Below are 18,060 nucleotides of genomic sequence, written 5' to 3'. Positions count from 1 at the left end.
GTAATTAAAGTGGCTGCTTGTCACCGCGTCCTTATCCAACATGACACGCACAGACACAGATGAGTGTCTACCGCCCCAAAACCACATGCTTAGGTGCAGCAGCACCACAGACACAGACGCAGCACCACAGACACAGACGCAGCACCACAGACACAGATGAGTGTCTACCGCCCAAAACCACATGCTTAGGTGCAGCACCATAGACACAGACACAGATGAGTGTCTACCGCCAAAAAACACATGCTTAGGTACACCACAGACACAGACGCAGCACCACAGACACAGATGAGTCCCATACGTCCCAAAACCACATGCTTAGGTGCAGCACCACAGACTGGCTCAGCCTCGTCAGTGGGACGGAAAAAGGCAGATTTTATTATTAGTTATTCCGGGGATATCGAGAGCAATCACGGAACAGCAATGGCGTAATGGAGCAATCAAGCTGATGGGAGGCACAAATGCCAGCGTCTCCCAATGTGTCAGGAGGCTGAAGATAGCATCCGTATTGTGATGCAGTGACAGATACTGTAGGTCACTAAATGCATTGGCAGCCTTGTGAGTCCATTTCAGGTTAATTGCTGGAGAACTCTCCCCTAACCTTTCCCCCCTGTTCACGTTATGTGTGATTTGTGATGTGTAGGTATTGGCATACCTTTCTGTGTGTGTGTGTGTGTGTGTGTGTGTGTGTGTGTGTGTGTGTGTGTGTGTGTGTGAGAGAGAGAGAGAGAGAGAGAGCGTACGGGTACAGAAGTGTGTCATCTGTTTGTACACATCTGTATGTGTCTGTACGTCTGTCTTTATCGGTGCATGTGCACCTCACCTGAATAATCCCACTCAGAGCTCTGACACGAGGAAAAGAAAAAAACAAAGTCAGGCATGCCTGTGGGAAAACCCGCCGACAGCTTCTCTTTCTCCAACAGCAGCCAGCCAATCACACGCCTCCGCTGTTCCCACCTGCTGCATCGCTGCATTCGTATGTCACACAGTGCTGACCAAGCGGCCCGCCACCCAGCAGCCACCGCACTGCCCGCAGACCCCCCTACACACACACACACACACACACAGACACACACACACGCACACACACCTTCCCTTTTAAATCAATTACAGCAACCAGCCTGCCATGTTTATCTGCACGGCAGGTTGGGAGATAGTGCTCCAGCAATTAACCTGAAATTAAGCACAAGGCTGCTCATGCTGAAGAAATAACTTCAACAGGAGAGAAAGAGAGAGAGAGAGAAAGAAAGAGAAAGAGAGAGAGAGAGAGAGAGAGAAGGCTAAGAGCCAGCCGTACAGGGTGATGGTGCGAAAGAGAGGAAGAAATGGGTAAATAAGGGGGGCTGAGAGAGAGAGAGAGAGAGAGAGAGAGAGAGAGAGAGAGAGAGAGAGAGAGAGAGAGAGAGTCGAGCTGCACCCAATCCTGAGGGATCCCAGTGAGCAGTACTGGGTGAGCCCAGCTGGCCTTTCACTGCAACAATACAGCAGTACAGAGCTCAAACATCACATGCATCATGTGGGGCAGGGCAGGGCCGGACAATGCATCAAAGAGCTGTCAGGGCGTGGGAGGTGCTCTGGACGCAAGCCACGATGTGCACCACACACACACACACACACACACACCACAGACACACACACCCCACCCAGAGCCTCATTCAGGAGACAGTGTGGCATTCTCCAGGACACAGAATGGACAAGAGGAGGAGGGGGAGGGGGAGGAAGAGGAGGGGGAGAAGGAGCCGGAGTATGGCAGGTGTAGCAGCAGTGGCAGGAGTAACCGTCTGTGCTGCCACACCTGTGCCAGTGTCTCGTTAATAGCATCTGGCAGGGCACACGCTCCCTCACGCCAAGGCACCCCCCCCCTCCCATCAACGGCCCAAGTGCATGCGACTCTCAGCAGCACATAAATCACACAGCCACTCCAATGATCCTGGTCATTCTCCTAATGGAAGCTTCCCCTCGTGCCTCAGGAGAGCACGGCCAGCACCACCTGGCCCCTCTGAAGGACACTTGTGCACCAGCACAACGAGCTCTCTGTGCACCAGCATTTAGTGGGCTCACCTGCAGGAGCACAGGACAGGACAGGACAGGAGAGGAGAATCAGGTTGAGTGGAGTGCTAACATACCCTCAGCGGGTTGCACTGGGTCACTCAAGATGGGGGGGGGGGGGACAGCACACCCCTTCACCCTGATACACTTGGCTGGAGATAGACTGGAGGAAACCCACTTGGGCAGATGGCATACAGGAGAGGATGAAAAACAAAGTTGCGTGTGTAGAGATGAGGAGAGAGCCTTTTGGCAGGCGCTGAGCCAAACAGGCAGAGATGAGCAGAGGCCATGCTAACATCATGAGCCCATTCAGATCAGTGGCAGGCCTTCAGCAGCCGTGGTGGCCGCACTAAACACAACAGGCCTGACTTGCTCACAGACCCTGTTACACTCGCACATAGCATCACCAAAGCAAGACGACTTGTGCCAGCTGGCAACACTGCCACCAGGCCCTTTATTAGCGGATAACACATACACACACACACACACACACACGCACGCACGCACACACACACACACACGCACAAGAATGTCAGGCAGCAACTTGAGGAGCCAACATTGAGCCTGTGAAAGACCAGTTTCTGCAGATCTAGGTATATCCAATTATTTGGCAAAGTGCACAATAAGTTCTTGTGTGGGGAATTTTAATGAGGAGATAATGGCAGTAAACCATTTTGACAGAATTACCATAATTGACTCAGCAGATTCCCCTCACCCCCCACCCCCGGTCTCGTGTACTTGTTGCCATTGTGTGCATTTTTCTCCACGGCTCAGCTCAGCTCTTAAGTGCTCACAGGAAATGCAGAGGATTGATTTATTTCTGTGCGCCAGCCTAAGCCCGAGACACTGCTGCTGCTGCTGCTGACTGCATAGCTTCACTAAAGGATTCAAATGGTCCCATCATTTGGGGGGGGGGGGGCTGGGTGTGGAGGCATGTGGCACAGAAAAGCCAACTCATCACACTTCTACAGGTCTACAGAGACACAGCTACAGGCACAGCATGAGAGAACCTGGGGAGGGACAGCAGAGAAGAGATGGAGAGAGAGAGAGAGAGAGAGAGAGAGAGCGAGAGAGAGAGAGAGAGAGAGAAAGAGAGAGAGAGTGTGTGTGGTGTGTGTGTGAAAGAGCAGAAGGATGAGGAGCAGAAGGGCAGGAAAAGGATGAGGAGGAGGAGGATGAGGAGGAGGGAGGGGAGGGGAGGGGGGGTCTCAGGAGGTCTGCTGGGGCAGAGGGCACAGGTGGCGCTGGGGCAGGCGTGGGTCTGAGCAGCAGCAGCAGCAGCAGCTCCATTATTAGCACACACAGCAGAGAGAGCAACAGAGTGCAACACACCAACTACAGCAGGTCACACATGCCTGTACAAGACTTTCCTCAAGGTCACTAATATCTCTCTCACACACACACACACACACACACAGAGACACACACACACACACACACAGAGACACACACAGAGACACACACAGAGACACACACACGGGTTTGGTGTGCTTAAAAGTTCCATCCATAATTCTAAAACTGTACCAATGACCTTCCTCCTTTGTGAGCACTGATCTGTAAAAAGAGTAGATGGGTTGTGCAGAAGTGCAGGGGAACTACTGTCACCTGTCCAACTCTGAGCAGATCACTCAGGAGAGGGCATCAGAGGAAGATGCAGCCTGCCCCGCACGCCTTCACATGCAGCGGAAAAATCGATGCTGCTGTGTTTCTTTTCTTCTGCCTCCTCTCACACCAACGCCCTCGACTAAAAAAATAAAATAAAAAAACACCCTGATCCGGACAGCGTTCTGTTTCCCATTTCGAGGGCAAAACAAACCTCACCGCAGGAGAAAGACTTTCTGAACTCGCAAAATGTTTTGCGCTTGACGTGACAAAGGCCTGCGGAATGTTCCGGAGGGGAGGGAGAGAGAAAAAGGGCCGGTGGCGCTGACGGGAATTCCATACGAGTTCCATGCCCGGTGGTCAGAGGGTGAGCCGCTCACTGGCGTGCGACAGCAGGACCAACGGGGCGCAGCGGCACTAAATGAACACTGATATCCCTCACAAGTAATAACAGCCACCTGACACAAACCTGACTGCTTCCTGCCTTGACTGATACCGTTTGATTGGTAATGAATGCAGATAGGCGTGATTAGGGGGGGAATCAATAGAATAATCCCGGGGGATAAGTGGCCGGGTGACAGCGCTGACAGGTCGCCGTGGGTGCCGGCGGCGGTCCTGCTGGAAGCCTCCGCATTAATTAGACGGAGATGAAAACGAGAACCAAACTAATTAACCTCCGCTGTTTTTCCCCGCCACCCGGCGCCTGCTCGCACATCACCTCTCTGTTGCCGAGGAGAGGAGAGGAGAGAGGGAGAGAGAGAGAGAGAGAGAGAGGAGGAATGAAAGAAAGAGTTGCGCTGACCCAGAACGGAGAGACACTGGCTAACCCTCTTCTCCTGCAGGAGGGCCAGAGCCTCCATATGAACCTGCCAGCGCTGCTCCACTCGGGCTCCTTAATTGGCAACTTCATATGCGCTCCACGGCGGCAGGGGGGATGAGGCAGGACACCGGTCCATTCCTCACACACAAGGAGAGCGGCTGGCTCAGGACTACGGCTCCTTCTGCAGGGGCAGCTCACTTCCTGCTGCATGGGATGCTCGCGGGGGGATGTCATCAAAATGCACATTTCTAATAGGGCCCCGACATTAGATTGGATGGGGCTTCCACTCACCCATTTGTTATCTCTCACTTTCTCGATCTCTATCTCTATCTCCCACGCCCCCACTCTCTCTCTCTCTCTCTCCATCTCTCCCTCGCTCTCTCTCTCCTACTCCTCAAAGGCTCATTTCATGACTCAGAGGACAGGAGCAGGCGGCGGCGCCCACTCCTATTTGAAGTGCATCCCTGAGGAGAATCTAAAAAAACCAGGCCCATCAATAAAAGATTCCACACCAGCCCATAGTGGAGCAGACGGCCATAGTAAATATTACTATGCATCTGGTTGCAATCGGAATGGCTCAGCAGCACCGTGAGTGACATGCTGCCAGACCAAACAAATAGATCTGCATTCGTATTGGAGTTAGCTTATCATTGACTGGAGATTGATGTGCACACAGTACACAGTCTACAGGGATCAAGGGCTGCGATCAAAGCAGAGGGGCAGCGGTCAGGCCAGCAGCACGAGTTAAACTAGCTAGCTGTTGAACACACACACGTGTACTGCAGTGGCTGGCTTCACACGTTCTAAATGCGTGGTTCTTATTTGTGATAACCCAAGTCTCCTAGAGTAATGGCATGATGTACCCATATGTGTGCGTGATGACAGATATTTATCTGGGATCCATTACTTGGTCTCACGAAAAAGAGAGTGTTTATTTATGCAAAGGCCTTAGTTCTTAATTGAAACATCACATTGGCATCTTTAAAAAAAGACAACAAATGTGCGTCAGAGCACTTAAGAGACACCCACATCAACTTTCCCACATCTCTGGAGGAAGGCATATTCCAACCAAAGGCAAGCAATTCATGAATACCATTTACACAAATTAGTCCACAGTTAATTAATCACGCAAAACAACTGGTATCGCCGTCTACAAAACCCTGCGGGAGTCACATCAGTTTATCTCCCCGAGAGCCAATCACAAACACACACACACACACACAAGCACATAAGCGCACAAACAAAAACACACACACACACACTCATACACACCACAAAACACAATGCCATTCAAGCCACGCATCAACTGTCAGCATGCCGCTCCTGACTTTATCAAGCGTTTAACCAGCCACGCACGCAAACAAAAGGCAGTTTCATCAAATGCCAGCAAAAAAAAAATGAATGCCTGTCTCTCGGCCTGTCTCCCTGTCTGGCCACAGGGGCCCGAGAGTGGCCCGCGCTGACAGAGCCGCCCCGCCCCTCCCCTCCCCTCCGCTGGCGCTGGGTCCCAAAGCCCACTCACACAGGTGACAGGCCTCTTCAGTGGGCATACATCACGCTGCCCTGCTCTCCTCTGACAGCCATGGCCCTCGCCGCAGACGAGCGGCGCGTCTCCAAGAGGGGTGGTTCCCCGCGCTATCTGCCATGCCAAGCAGGCATCAGCTCAATAATTTATGGGTATGGATGTGGACAGATAGAGCAATGCATATATAATGGGGTGTAATATATAACTCTCGCAGGAGTGATCTCCTCTGTCCTCTTTGTTTAGGCCGTGGTGGGGGTGATGGGAGATGGGGAGAGGTGGGGGGGGGGGGGGGGTGGAGGAGAGGGGTAGAAGGGATTTGCAGTTTGGACTTTGTTTGCTTGGGCTGTTCTGCACCACTTAATCAGCTTTCACTCAAATGCCTCTCCCTCTGCCCATGGTTTACCCAGTGCTGCAACAGTCCTCTACACACACACACACACACACACACACACTTTCACTTAGCGATTTTCCCTCTCCCTGAGGTTAGGCTAAGATGCCAAAGACTCAAGAACAGTCCAGCATACACAAAAGCACATGCACACACACCCTTGTACACTCACTCCCAAACTCATAAACACTTAAGCCCTAAAAGGCTGTCCTTCCTGAGGTTAACCAAGTAAATCCAAGCAGGCGTGTCTTGGGAAATAGGAAAGGGAGTGAAAGGTCTTACCACATATGTTACACATATACACTCTCTCTTTATCAGTCATATACACACACACACACACACACACACACACACACACACACACACACACACACACACACACACACACACACACACACACACACACACACACACACACACACACACACACACACACACACACACACACACACACACACACACACACACACACACACACACACACACACACGGGTAGGCTGTGTTGGACTTGTATGGTACTGTAGGCTGTGTTGGTCTTGCATGGTAGGCTGTGCTGAACGGTAGGCTGTGTTGGTCTTGGAGAGTGACTGACACTGGGCATCTGGGCCTTCATTGAGCAGAGGTCCCGCATGGCCATGTGCATATAGAAGCACTTCATTTAAACCATTCAACTAAACCTCACACTAACAGAAAAAGTCCCTCTCCATTTAAAGTAGGCGGCTCTTGGCGCCCAACTCAATGCACCAGTCTGGTTAACATCACGCCGCCCCCATAACAGTGAAGAAAACCTCATACTTAAAAAAAACCTGTGAGGCATTAAATTAACACTCACTCACACTCTCTCACACACACACTCTCACACACACACACACACAAGTATCCAAAATATCCAGATTTTTCATAGAGACGTAGGCTGGTACAGTACTAAAGTCATTATGTGCCATTAAGCGAGCATCCATATTAATGAGAGTTCATTTGTATGCTTGGGTACAGATCTGGCAGTGCAATTAACCTTTGTTTCTCATTGTCACAGCCCCCACATCAACCATCTGTGCCCAGGGGAGAGAGTGCAGGCTGTCCAGAGCGCAGAGGAAAGAGGAGCTGTCCATCTCTGAGACGGCACAAGGCAGGGGACTGGGGTGGAACGAGACGATAAACATAACAGACATGACATTGTCAAAGACTGGCGCATGCGCACCACCTCCACACACACAAACACACACACACACACACACACACACACACACACACACACACACACGGAGAGCATCTTTGGTCTTCAAACAGCTGCCTGGCAAGGAGAGGCCAAAGAGGCAGAGTCTCAGACAATGGCAGGATGATTAAGATGATCTAAGTGCATGAGTGACTCCTGGGAGACCAGTCTTCTGCTGCACGTCCTTTCATCCAAACTAGGCTGCCTCGTCAATCCATTAACCCTTCACTTACTTGCTTCAGGAATAGAAAAAGGGCTACTATATACTTAAGTACATTCGATATCTGATCAAATGACCATTGTGATTTCTGCACAGTTGCTCTTCTATGAGTGCAGTGATGATGACTGTCATTTATATTCAATTTGTATAGAATGCTGTAGCTGTGCAGTTGCACTGATGAAAGCAGAACTACACACTGATGAAAGCATCACATCAAAGTCCTTCAAACAGACATCAGTTAAAAAAAAATGACAAACTCATGACTGATGAGTAAAACGGCTCATAAAGGGCTCTCGGAGAAATGTCACTGCCGCCCCACCATCCCCACCAGCATGAGCAGAACATTATCAAGTGTCATTTTCTATAAAGCGCGGCACCTCAAGTCTGTGTGTGAGGATGTGTCTGCTGCGCGTCTCATCTGAAAAGTAAGAGCATTCTGGACTGCCAGATGTCAGTTGGAGTCTGAGCCCGTAAAGGACCCTCCTTATATCTCCCCATTCTGTGCGCAGCCACCATTAAAATATGACATGAGACAGGAGCATTTCACTAAAGGGCAAGCGCAGAGCCGAGACCACTTTGTCATGGTCACTTAACTTCCCCTCTGCCTTTAACTCCCAGACAGAGGCGGTTAAAGGGAGGTGCATGGGGCAGGAGCAGTGGGGAGGCGCAGGCGAGGGCTCCACATTAAGTGCTGATTAAATGAAGCATCTGCCATTTGTCTTGCCGAGAAGTTTTTGGGCCCTATTGTTAGTTCCCGGCGAGAGGAGAGCGGCCGCCGACTCCTGCTGAAGGACATCATTGGTCTTGTCAGGGAGGAAGGGCAAAAGTTATGCAATGGGCAGACTCAACACGCCGCTGTGCAGGGAGAGAAAGTGACTGTCAGAGAGATAGAGGGAGAGAGAGAGAGAGAAAAGGTGAGAGCGCCGGGCCGGCAGGAAGCTAAAAGCCTGTTGGGTTGGAATGAAAACATCTCCGAGGCATTACAAGCACGGGGGGAAAAAATGCTCCTCAATTACGAGGCAAACAACAACAAAGGCTGGCAGAACTGTCAGAGCAGGGCTTTTACCAGAGAGAGCACTGGGACACAATGAGGCGGGATGTGCTGTGTGTGAGGTGTGTGTGTGTGTGTGTGTGTGTGTGTATGCGTGTGTGTGTGTGTGTGTGTGTGTGTGTGTGGACATCTGTGTGTCTGAGGCAGAGTGTTAAACCGCTTTGTTGAGTATGACATTAGCAAAAGTTAGTGCACCTTCTGTGGTGCTCACCCTGGCGGAGTAGAAGCACGTAGATGAGAGCAAAAAGAGGAAGAAGGGTCGTCGGTTTGACAGGCCTATTATGTGGGCTGCTGAAAACTAGCCGCTGGTGGGAAAACATCAACAGCAGCTTAACAACCACGCAACCATGTCAAGGAGGCGGAGGGGTCAGCCGACAGCAACCTGCAGCGAATCAGCACGGGAGCAGTCCCCGTGGTCATCGTCTGATTGGCTAAAGAAAACGGAGCCAGCTGTGAGGGTGACTGCTTGGCAAAGGGGAGGTGGTGATGATGTCGCCAAAAGCCAGGACACAAAGTGACACTTCCTGGAATTTAAGTGCAGAGACATAAACAAACAAGGAGGGGGGTGCACTGCACACTGCACACACCACACACACACACACACACACACACACACGGAGAATGCAGCACTCTAAAAATAATCTCACTGTTCCTGTGTGGCCAGGGCTGTCACCACGGAGAGAGACGAGAGGCAACAAAGACGTGGGTGGTGGTGGTGGGGGGGGGGGGGTCTCTACACGGCGCCTCATCACCCCTATAGTTATAAATACTCAGTTCATGCGGATCAGGTAGGCCTCTCGCCGTTTCACACACTCTACTTGTTGCTTCTCTTGTGTAGCCTCCTCCCCATCTCTCTCTCTCTCACACACACTCTCTCACCCTCTCTGATCACTCCCTCTCCCTCCCTCCCTCTCTCTCTCCCCCTCTCTCTCTGATCACTCCCTCCCTCTCTCTGATCACACCCTGAGTGTGTTCTATATTTCCTCTCTCCTGTCACCTCAGCTCTGTCAGGTCCTTCCTCCTACGTCGTACGCGTGTGAGAACAGGTGCCTCGTTATGCTCGGGCGTGTTTGTGCAGAGGCAGCGAGACCAAAAGAGACAAGAGAGACGCGCCGCACTAATGGCTGAACTTGAGCAGGTGCAGCGGAGCTAAAAAAGAAGATGCAAACGCGAGCGTATCACTGGGAAATCACAAAGGTGGCTCCCCCTTTGCCAGTGCTGTCTGCTTTGGGTGCCAGTGGGTCTAAAGTTTCCACCATGACAAACAAAGCACTGCATTAACTTCGAGTACACTACAAAAACACAGAGGTAATTAAAAACCTCGTGAGTCAGAGACTTGTAACTGCTGAGAACTTTTAGTCATTATTTGTACCCAAAAAGAACGCTGCAGACACACAAACACACACACCGCTGGCGCAATCATGAAAACGCCAACACAAGACAGTTGGAAAACAGTCGACGGCACATCATATTACGCCAGACTCCGCCTTTTAATTGCCCTCAATGCCACACCAGCACAAAGAGCAGCTCGTTTGTGGCTACGGGCAGCGCTGGGGTGGAGACTGGTGAAGCCGGGACTGGGGCTCCAGTCGTCTGCACTGGGCCCTGATGCGGCCTGGCCTGCCTGGGTGGGGCTGCAATGTGGAGCAGTGGCAGAGACTCCCTCTTCCCGGCTGCTGCCAAGCCCAAGACTACGGCAGCAGGAAAGGGGGAAAAAAAGCCATCCATAGGACACATCCTTCTGAGACAATCCCCTGAGCGGCTCTCTGTCCCCTCGGACTCTAATGACAGGGTGTTGCATGATAAGCCGGAGCACATCCAGGCAGGAGGGGGGTTGCAGCAGCATTGTCCTGACCGGAGCACGGAGGCTACATGTGAGGGAGGGCACAAGGAAACAGGAAGTGCTGTTTCCTTATCTGGCCTGGCCCCTGCTCTGGAAGTGTGTGTGTGGGGGGGGGCACTAGGCAGTACACAGTAGCCTTTCAACAAACCAAAATACTCAGCCGTACACAACTCAAGTGTCCTAATCACACCATCTGCACTGTTTCTCCAGACAGACATGTGTCTGGCCTGGTTTGAAATAATGAACAGAATAATCTGTGGAAGGCAGTGTCAGAGAGGAAAAGAGTCGGAGAAGAGAGTGCGAGAAAAAGGCTGAGACACAGAAAGAGAGAGCAGGAAAAATACAGAAAATGCATATTCAATGAGATGTTTATACTGCTCAGGAGTCTCGACGGAGGAGGAGAGCCACCCAGAGAGTGTGTCTCGCTGATGTTGTGCATACGCTTTCATCCCCGTCTCCTCTCCAGTCACTACACAACAAAACAGCCCACTCTTCAAGGAGCCACGGCGCTTTAATGGAGTGCCATTTAACCACACCACGCTCCACACAACAATCAAAAGGAGCGCAAATGAATTCATCACACAGCGGAGGGGAAACCTGCTCCAAAGAAAAACAATGACACCCTTTGGTTTCAGAACCTCAGACTGTTCCTGTGTGATCACACCACCCACCTCCATCCTCACCACCCCCAAAAACCGACACTGCTCAGTCTGCCATCTCAATTCTTACCTCTTTTTTGAAATTACAATGAGAATGGGATGTCATGACAAACACATTTTTGATCATTGCCATGTGTAAACATGGCCACCTAAGGGTCTCTGATAACTTCTTCAGGTGACCTGAGCACACGGACAATCCACTGAGGGTGTTCCACCTCAGCCAGGTCTCATTCCAGGAGCCCTCAGAGCAGTGCTGAAGGCATGCTAAGCACCTCAGTGGAATGCAGGACATGAACAAGGACATGGTACAGAGATTCCTCAACACAAACAATCAAATAAATCTCACCCGCCACTTTCAGGTCAGGCCACTGTTGAGCAAAGGGGGGGGGGGGGGGGGGGGGGGGGTCAGTCGGCTGTGCAGTTACGGCCAGCTAGGCTGAGCAGAAATGTTACAAGTAGCTGTTTTTCACTTCTGTTTGTCTAATTACATTTGACACTTGCTGGGGGGAAACAAGGTCATTTCTAGTTGAATGAAAGACAACTAAAAAACTACAAGTGCGCTAAAACAGAGAAGACTGAGCACAACAACAGATGAGACCTGTAAAAAGTCACCTCACAATCCCAACTGTCTTGGCTGGGCATGCATTCTCCAGTCACCTTCTTTGAATGAACAAGGACCATGGGTCACAAAGAACAAGGGATGATCCATCATGCCATGCGATGCTATTCTTCACACTAGCGGGGCCTCGCTCCTCAACAAGGCCAATCAGAGCAGCAGAAATGACCTCATGGGTTTGACACAGGCAGGGAGATGAGGCCAGTAGATGATGCCCACAGTGATGAGGTCATGTTAAGACCTACTGTAGACTCGGCCACTGGTGATGTGGTCATGCTAAAGGTGCCTCTCATGCAGCGTTTAATACGTCCTCCCTCACTCCTCGGGCCAAAGAATGATAGGGCAGCAACAAGGGATAGTCTATCCCTTCTTCTATCTTTCTTTATGTAGATCAGTGAGGATCGAGGCCCGAGGAGCGAGGAAGGACGTATTAAACGTTGCATGAGAGGCACCCTATGACATAGGCTCGGCCAATGGCTGACGAGCTCATCCACGCTCCTTAGAGCTCCTCTCATATCTCAGTGCTACAGTCAGAAAGCAAAAAGCCCTCAGCCTTCATACATATTTCATTTCTCAAACAGCTACTTCAACCATCCTTTTTCACTGAACAGAAAAACAATGTTATTACTCACTGACAGTGAAACCAGATTAGCATTTAAAGTAGACTATGATGGAACTCTTATCAATTGTTTAGATGCAGCTCTGACAATCGTCCAAAAATAATTCAGTTCACATGATAAGCAAATATGAGATCATATTACGATTAGCTCCATAATGCCATTTTTAACTCCTGTCAGCTGCAACACTATCAGCGTCATTATACGTGCACCATCAATTGGACCACAAACACATTAGACCATTGTGTTACTTTAACTTCCTTAAAATACCCCCAGGCTGATTCAGTCAGCGAAGCCACAAGGCTGGCTTTAAAATAGGCGGCGAGATGAACAGTGACAGCAAAATGATATGGCAAACACAATGGCTTCATTTTTTAACCTCTGACTCGATCACCATCAAGCAATCATTTTACAGACATGGAGGATATCAGTCTGCATTACTCATGGCAGGTAGCCCAGGTCCCCCCTGAATTTCCTGTGTGACATAATCACTTCCTCTTTCCAGGTTGCTAGGGCCATGACCCCAGTAAAGTCCCCTGCTCTTGCAGCCCTCGTCACACCCAGTCTGGGATTTGCCCTGAGTGTTTCCAGGTAGAGCACTTCAGTCTGGAACGAGGAAAATTCTCTGCAGCCGACAAGAGGCCAGGCTCCTATGACCCATGCCAATCCTTTGGGTTGCACAAAAATAGGCTGTAGCCATCAGAGAATTCAACCGCCAGACTTCATACTTAATAGACAGAGATGTCTCATTGGGTTGGCTATAGCTGTGTGTATATCGGAACAGACACTGTTGCAGTGGTTCCTACAAGGCCTAAATCTAAATTCTTCAGATGTTTGCGGTTGATGATGTCTGTAGACTTTCTGGTTAATCCTCTTTGTTCATACAGTTTCAGACAGAAAATGTCTCTGGAATACCTGATTCAAACAAATCAAAAGTGTACTCATTTTTCTGACTTCTCACAATGGTCTGCTGCCAAACATAGCATGAGTGGGATAAAGTGGAGTTGATTTTATTTGTAAATTCAGACCACACCCCAGATAGCAAAGACCCAGTGGACCACTGCCGGCCCACCGGGGTGTGATCTGGCGCTGCTCACTGGTCTTCTGCTCATTGGGTTTTGGACGGCCCACTAGTGAGTACAACCCACCATTCTGCTACTTACTAACAAAATTATTTTTCTTCATTCATTTTCACCAACCATTAACATATTTAAGATGTTACCAGCATGGAACATATGCATCTAATTTAACAGATACTTCTTCAGCCTTCAAGTACCAAGAATAACACCTGTTTGACAACAAGAACATGATTTAGAAATTGCCAAGGACTTCTGAAATCCAAAATATTCAAATCCAGTTACGGTAAAGATTATGGGGGGCTGATAGCAGACCAGTGGGGTGCTGACCAACTTCCAAATATATGCAGATATCATTTTGCCACCTGGGGCAGTTTATTGACTATTGCACTTCTGTTAACCTTGTGGCATATTGTGGATTTCATTATTCAAGCCTGTAGTCTGTAAGACGGCAGAGAGCAGAGAGAGAGCGTGTAAAGCGAAACCAGACATTTATTTTAAAAAGTAGGCTAGCCCACAGAGAACCTGCAGAGCTGTGGCTTCACACACAGCTCGTTTTTAGCCTCCATTAGCTCAGATGTAAAAAAAAAAAAAAAGACCAGCCATGTATGTGAAGTCGTATGTAGATTACTAATAGGCCTACATGATTATACATTCACCGTCTTCCCAGAAACGTCCTTCTGCAGAACTTCTGTAGGATTTGCCTACTACATATTGTAACTTTTTTGTGTTCTGGTTGATAACTGAGAATACAAGTTGTGTAAACATAGGATGGGTGGATAAATGGATACGTAATAATCCCATGGAGAAATTCTCCAACAGCTCTGTACCACAGTAGTAGAGACATAACAGTAGGCAAAGACAATAGACTATTAGAGGTTTAAAGTTATAATATGCAGAATAAGTTGTTTCTGATGTTCATGATAATGTGCAAACTATTCATGACCCTAAATGTCAATGTTAAGTAGGCTAGAGTTAGAGTATAATAAGCTACAAATACTGATGCTCATTAACCCTACCTAGGTAAGAGATGAGATTATAAATGAAATATACATGACAAAATGTTCCTGTAGAATAAGGATCAAATGAGCACAGTCGAGAGACCAAGTCACATACTGACAGACGCGATATGCTAACAGCCTGTAATGGAATAAAATCTCGCAAAAAAAACTATGCTAAATAAGTAGAACTACGGGCGCGCTGTACAAACCAGCCTATATATTTACTTTTCTGTGGTTTCAGAAACAGTACTATTTGTTTAGCAAGATGTAGCCATGGGCGTCCAAAAGCATAATCAGAGCTCAGTGATTCCCGTGCAGGCCCAGCAACACAGGAAACACTGTTACAACTAGGCGCGCCTCTGTCAATTCCCAATCCACACTGTTCGCTTACAAAGACAAGGAAGACCCAGGGCTTTGCATTTATTCAAACTTGCGGTGGTATCTCTGTATCCAAATCACGAACACCCACACACACACTACTAATGTAACTCAGAAACGTATAAACAACGATGGGCCTCTGAAACGATGAGGAAAACTCGGGACAGGGCAGTGGAAGAATAACATAATCACCGTTCTTCCCAAACTTGTGCAATCGGATGCAAAGTAGCGAGTAGCTCACAGCAGTGCTTGCAAGTTACTCACCGACTCCATACTTCTCCTTTTTCGTGGGCACCCAGCGAGACATTCTCATGTATGAACTTTTTCAGTGCCTGAGTCGTGTCTAGTGAAGCTCCTTCAGTTTTCTCTGGACTTTTTGTTTTCACTGTTGATGTACTGTTCCACCTCTAGCCGCCATTTTCCACCGATAACTGGATGATCCACAAGGGGGTAGAGTGCGAGCTCATGAGAAACTTTTTTGTCATGTGGTATTTGGCGTCACAAGAGGACCGGCGTAAAACAGCTTGTTGGGAAAGTTTTTCAATGATGGTAGACGGGACAATGAGTAGCATATTTGCTTTAGCGTAGGCTACTAACAGGTCTAGGCTACTGTGTATTAAAATAGGGTATATTTGTTACGTGGTGAAACTGTTTTCATAATTGTTGTTTGTGTACAGTGCTATCAAGGAGTGTTAATCTTACAAACGAGCCATCCAATAATATCCAAAAAGTGTAGGCTGCAAACGAAATTCGTTCCCTTCAGCAGCATCGAAGGCTATTGTTATTTCCGAGTCACATTTTGCGACTTTTCACAGCAACTCTAATCTCGTCCTAAATTCTGTATTGTAATAGGACTACCTCCTGGCTAAAGACTACTCTCTCTTCGATGTTTCTCTTTTTAGTCTTCAAACGGACATTAATATGCACGACATTGAAGCCCTGCGGATAGAATTTTCTTGAACAATTAATAATCATTACACCATAAAATATCAAATTAAGAAAAAACACCACAGGGGATAATGTGCGGCCAAGGCACAGTTCTTCCTGTCATGTATTGGATGGTGGTTGCAATTAACAATTCCATTTTTAATTTGGTGCTCCCCCCCCTCTCTCTCTCTCTCTCTCTCTCTCTCTCTCTCTCTCACTTTGAAATGCCCCCAGTGCTCAATTTTCTGATTCTTTAGGACATGCTTTCCTACTTGGAAAAGCAGTTGGTGGGTATGGTTTCCATTCTTCACTCTGAAAACTCAGAGGAAACACATAGCCTACATCATTAAGACACAGAGGAATCTCATGTTTATTCACACTCACATTCATGAGTTTAATTGCAATTCATAAGGTGATCTGATGCTTGGCTCTGATGAGTTAAGAAAAGCGTTAATACCAGTCATGTCCATCTCCGAAATCACCGGTAGACTTTATGGCTTGCCATGCACCAATCTCAAGTGGTGATGATAATTAATTAAGAATAAATTGTATTTAATAGCATTAGAAGCACAACTACATAATCATATTAAATGCTACTGATCTTAAACCTTTGCATAGCCTATTCAACCCTTGTTTCTGTTTTGTGTAGAGATGTTTCTGGTTTTGAAAGTAAAATTGTCAGGTATTAAGCAAAGCAATATACATAATAGTCTTAATAAGATTGTCATTGTTAACTCTGAGACAAGAAATTCATAGGTAAATTCAAAGGTAGCTTTTTTGTACCAGCACTGAATAATACATTAAAGCTGATAAAGGTGTGTTTCCCTGTAGTGTTTGGGAGGACCTGAGGGACTCATAGCTCCAATAATATTTTTTCTCTACATCTCAGCAGGGGGCGCTGTTGCTCCGGACCATTTGTAAACCATTAGGCCACAGACCGGTCAACGGAGCCGGGAGCTCAATGGATAGATCTCACATGGCCCTCTGATTTTACTACTATTGACCTAGTCAGTGCTAGATTAATCATAGTTATTGCCCATTGTCAAACTGTGTGTGTGTGTGTGTGTGTGTGTGTGTGTGTGTGTGTGTGTGTGTGTGTGTGTGTGTGTGTGTGTGTGTGTGTGTATGTATGTGTGCACGAACAAACAACCAGCTGGGTTTATTATTTCCCTTATATATTTTTTTATTCAGACAGAAATGTAAACTATTTTATAGTTCTACACCACCTTCAATAACGTTCTACCTACAAGTGATTCTTTCTGATTTCATCTTATTTATCATTCCAAATCCATTCTTTTTTGCAGTATTGCCATGCTTATTTACTATGGCACATTCCTGTATATTTGCCATGTGCATGTATGTATTATATTCACAATTCAGATGTTTACTTTTCAGAGGTGGTAAACTCCAGCTTCAGAGAGCGAAAGTCCGATCGTATATTGGTTCTACCTGTGCACTTAGCACAGGTGATCTCGTCAATTGGCTGCTCTACCTACTGTAGCTGAAGAGTTGTGCTAATTAGAATCAGCTGGTTTAAATGAATGGTTGGCACAGATTATGTGGCAAGACTTTTACTTTCTGAAACTGGATTTTTCCACCTCTGTTGCTTTTTAAAATAAAATAGGGTGACATTATGTGATGTTTTGTTATACAGCAAGCACAATACTGCCTTTTGCAATGTCCTCTCAATTTTTTTATTTGTATCGTCTGCAAATAAGAGGCCTTGGGCTTGCTTTGGACATCATGTGGACCACCCTCATGTCAGAAAGGAACAAGCAGAGGTACTTATCCAGCCTCCCGCATGGCCATTCATCCATGTGTCTCAGGAATCACATGCTTTTGCAAGGACACTCCAGCACAGCAACCCTTGGTCTACCAGCAACCACACGATGTGCCTTGGATATGTAGGGCCATAAGGCATCTCATGACAAAGGGGCTGTCTGAGCAACACTGCTAACTAAGATAGGCAATCCTGATAAATCTTACAATGTGATTTTTAAAGAAAATATAATTTATTCAGTTTCTGCTTTATATATGTATCCAGTCAAAAATGGCCATGTTTTTAATACAGAGTTCAT

General features: G+C 47.9%; 1 protein-coding gene across 2 annotated transcripts in view; it reads right to left on the bottom strand.

Moving 5' to 3' along the window:
- dock1 (dedicator of cytokinesis 1) overlaps nt 1-15,472 on the bottom strand; it is a 215,155-nt gene extending 199,683 nt beyond the window's left edge. For both annotated transcript variants that reach the window (XM_062525877.1, XM_062525878.1), the window contains exon 1: nt 15,320-15,472. In XM_062525877.1, the coding sequence (XP_062381861.1) occupies nt 15,320-15,368 (49 nt within the window). In that variant the 5' untranslated portion in view covers nt 15,369-15,472. The remainder of the gene's footprint in view (nt 1-15,319) is intronic.
- Nucleotides 15,473-18,060: the final 2,588 nt, after the last annotated feature.

This window comes from Sardina pilchardus, chromosome 22, assembly GCF_963854185.1.
Source record: "Sardina pilchardus chromosome 22, fSarPil1.1, whole genome shotgun sequence".
In the NCBI taxonomy this organism is placed as follows: Eukaryota; Metazoa; Chordata; class Actinopteri; order Clupeiformes; family Clupeidae; genus Sardina; species Sardina pilchardus.
This window is presented reverse-complemented; position numbering and strand designations above follow the sequence as displayed.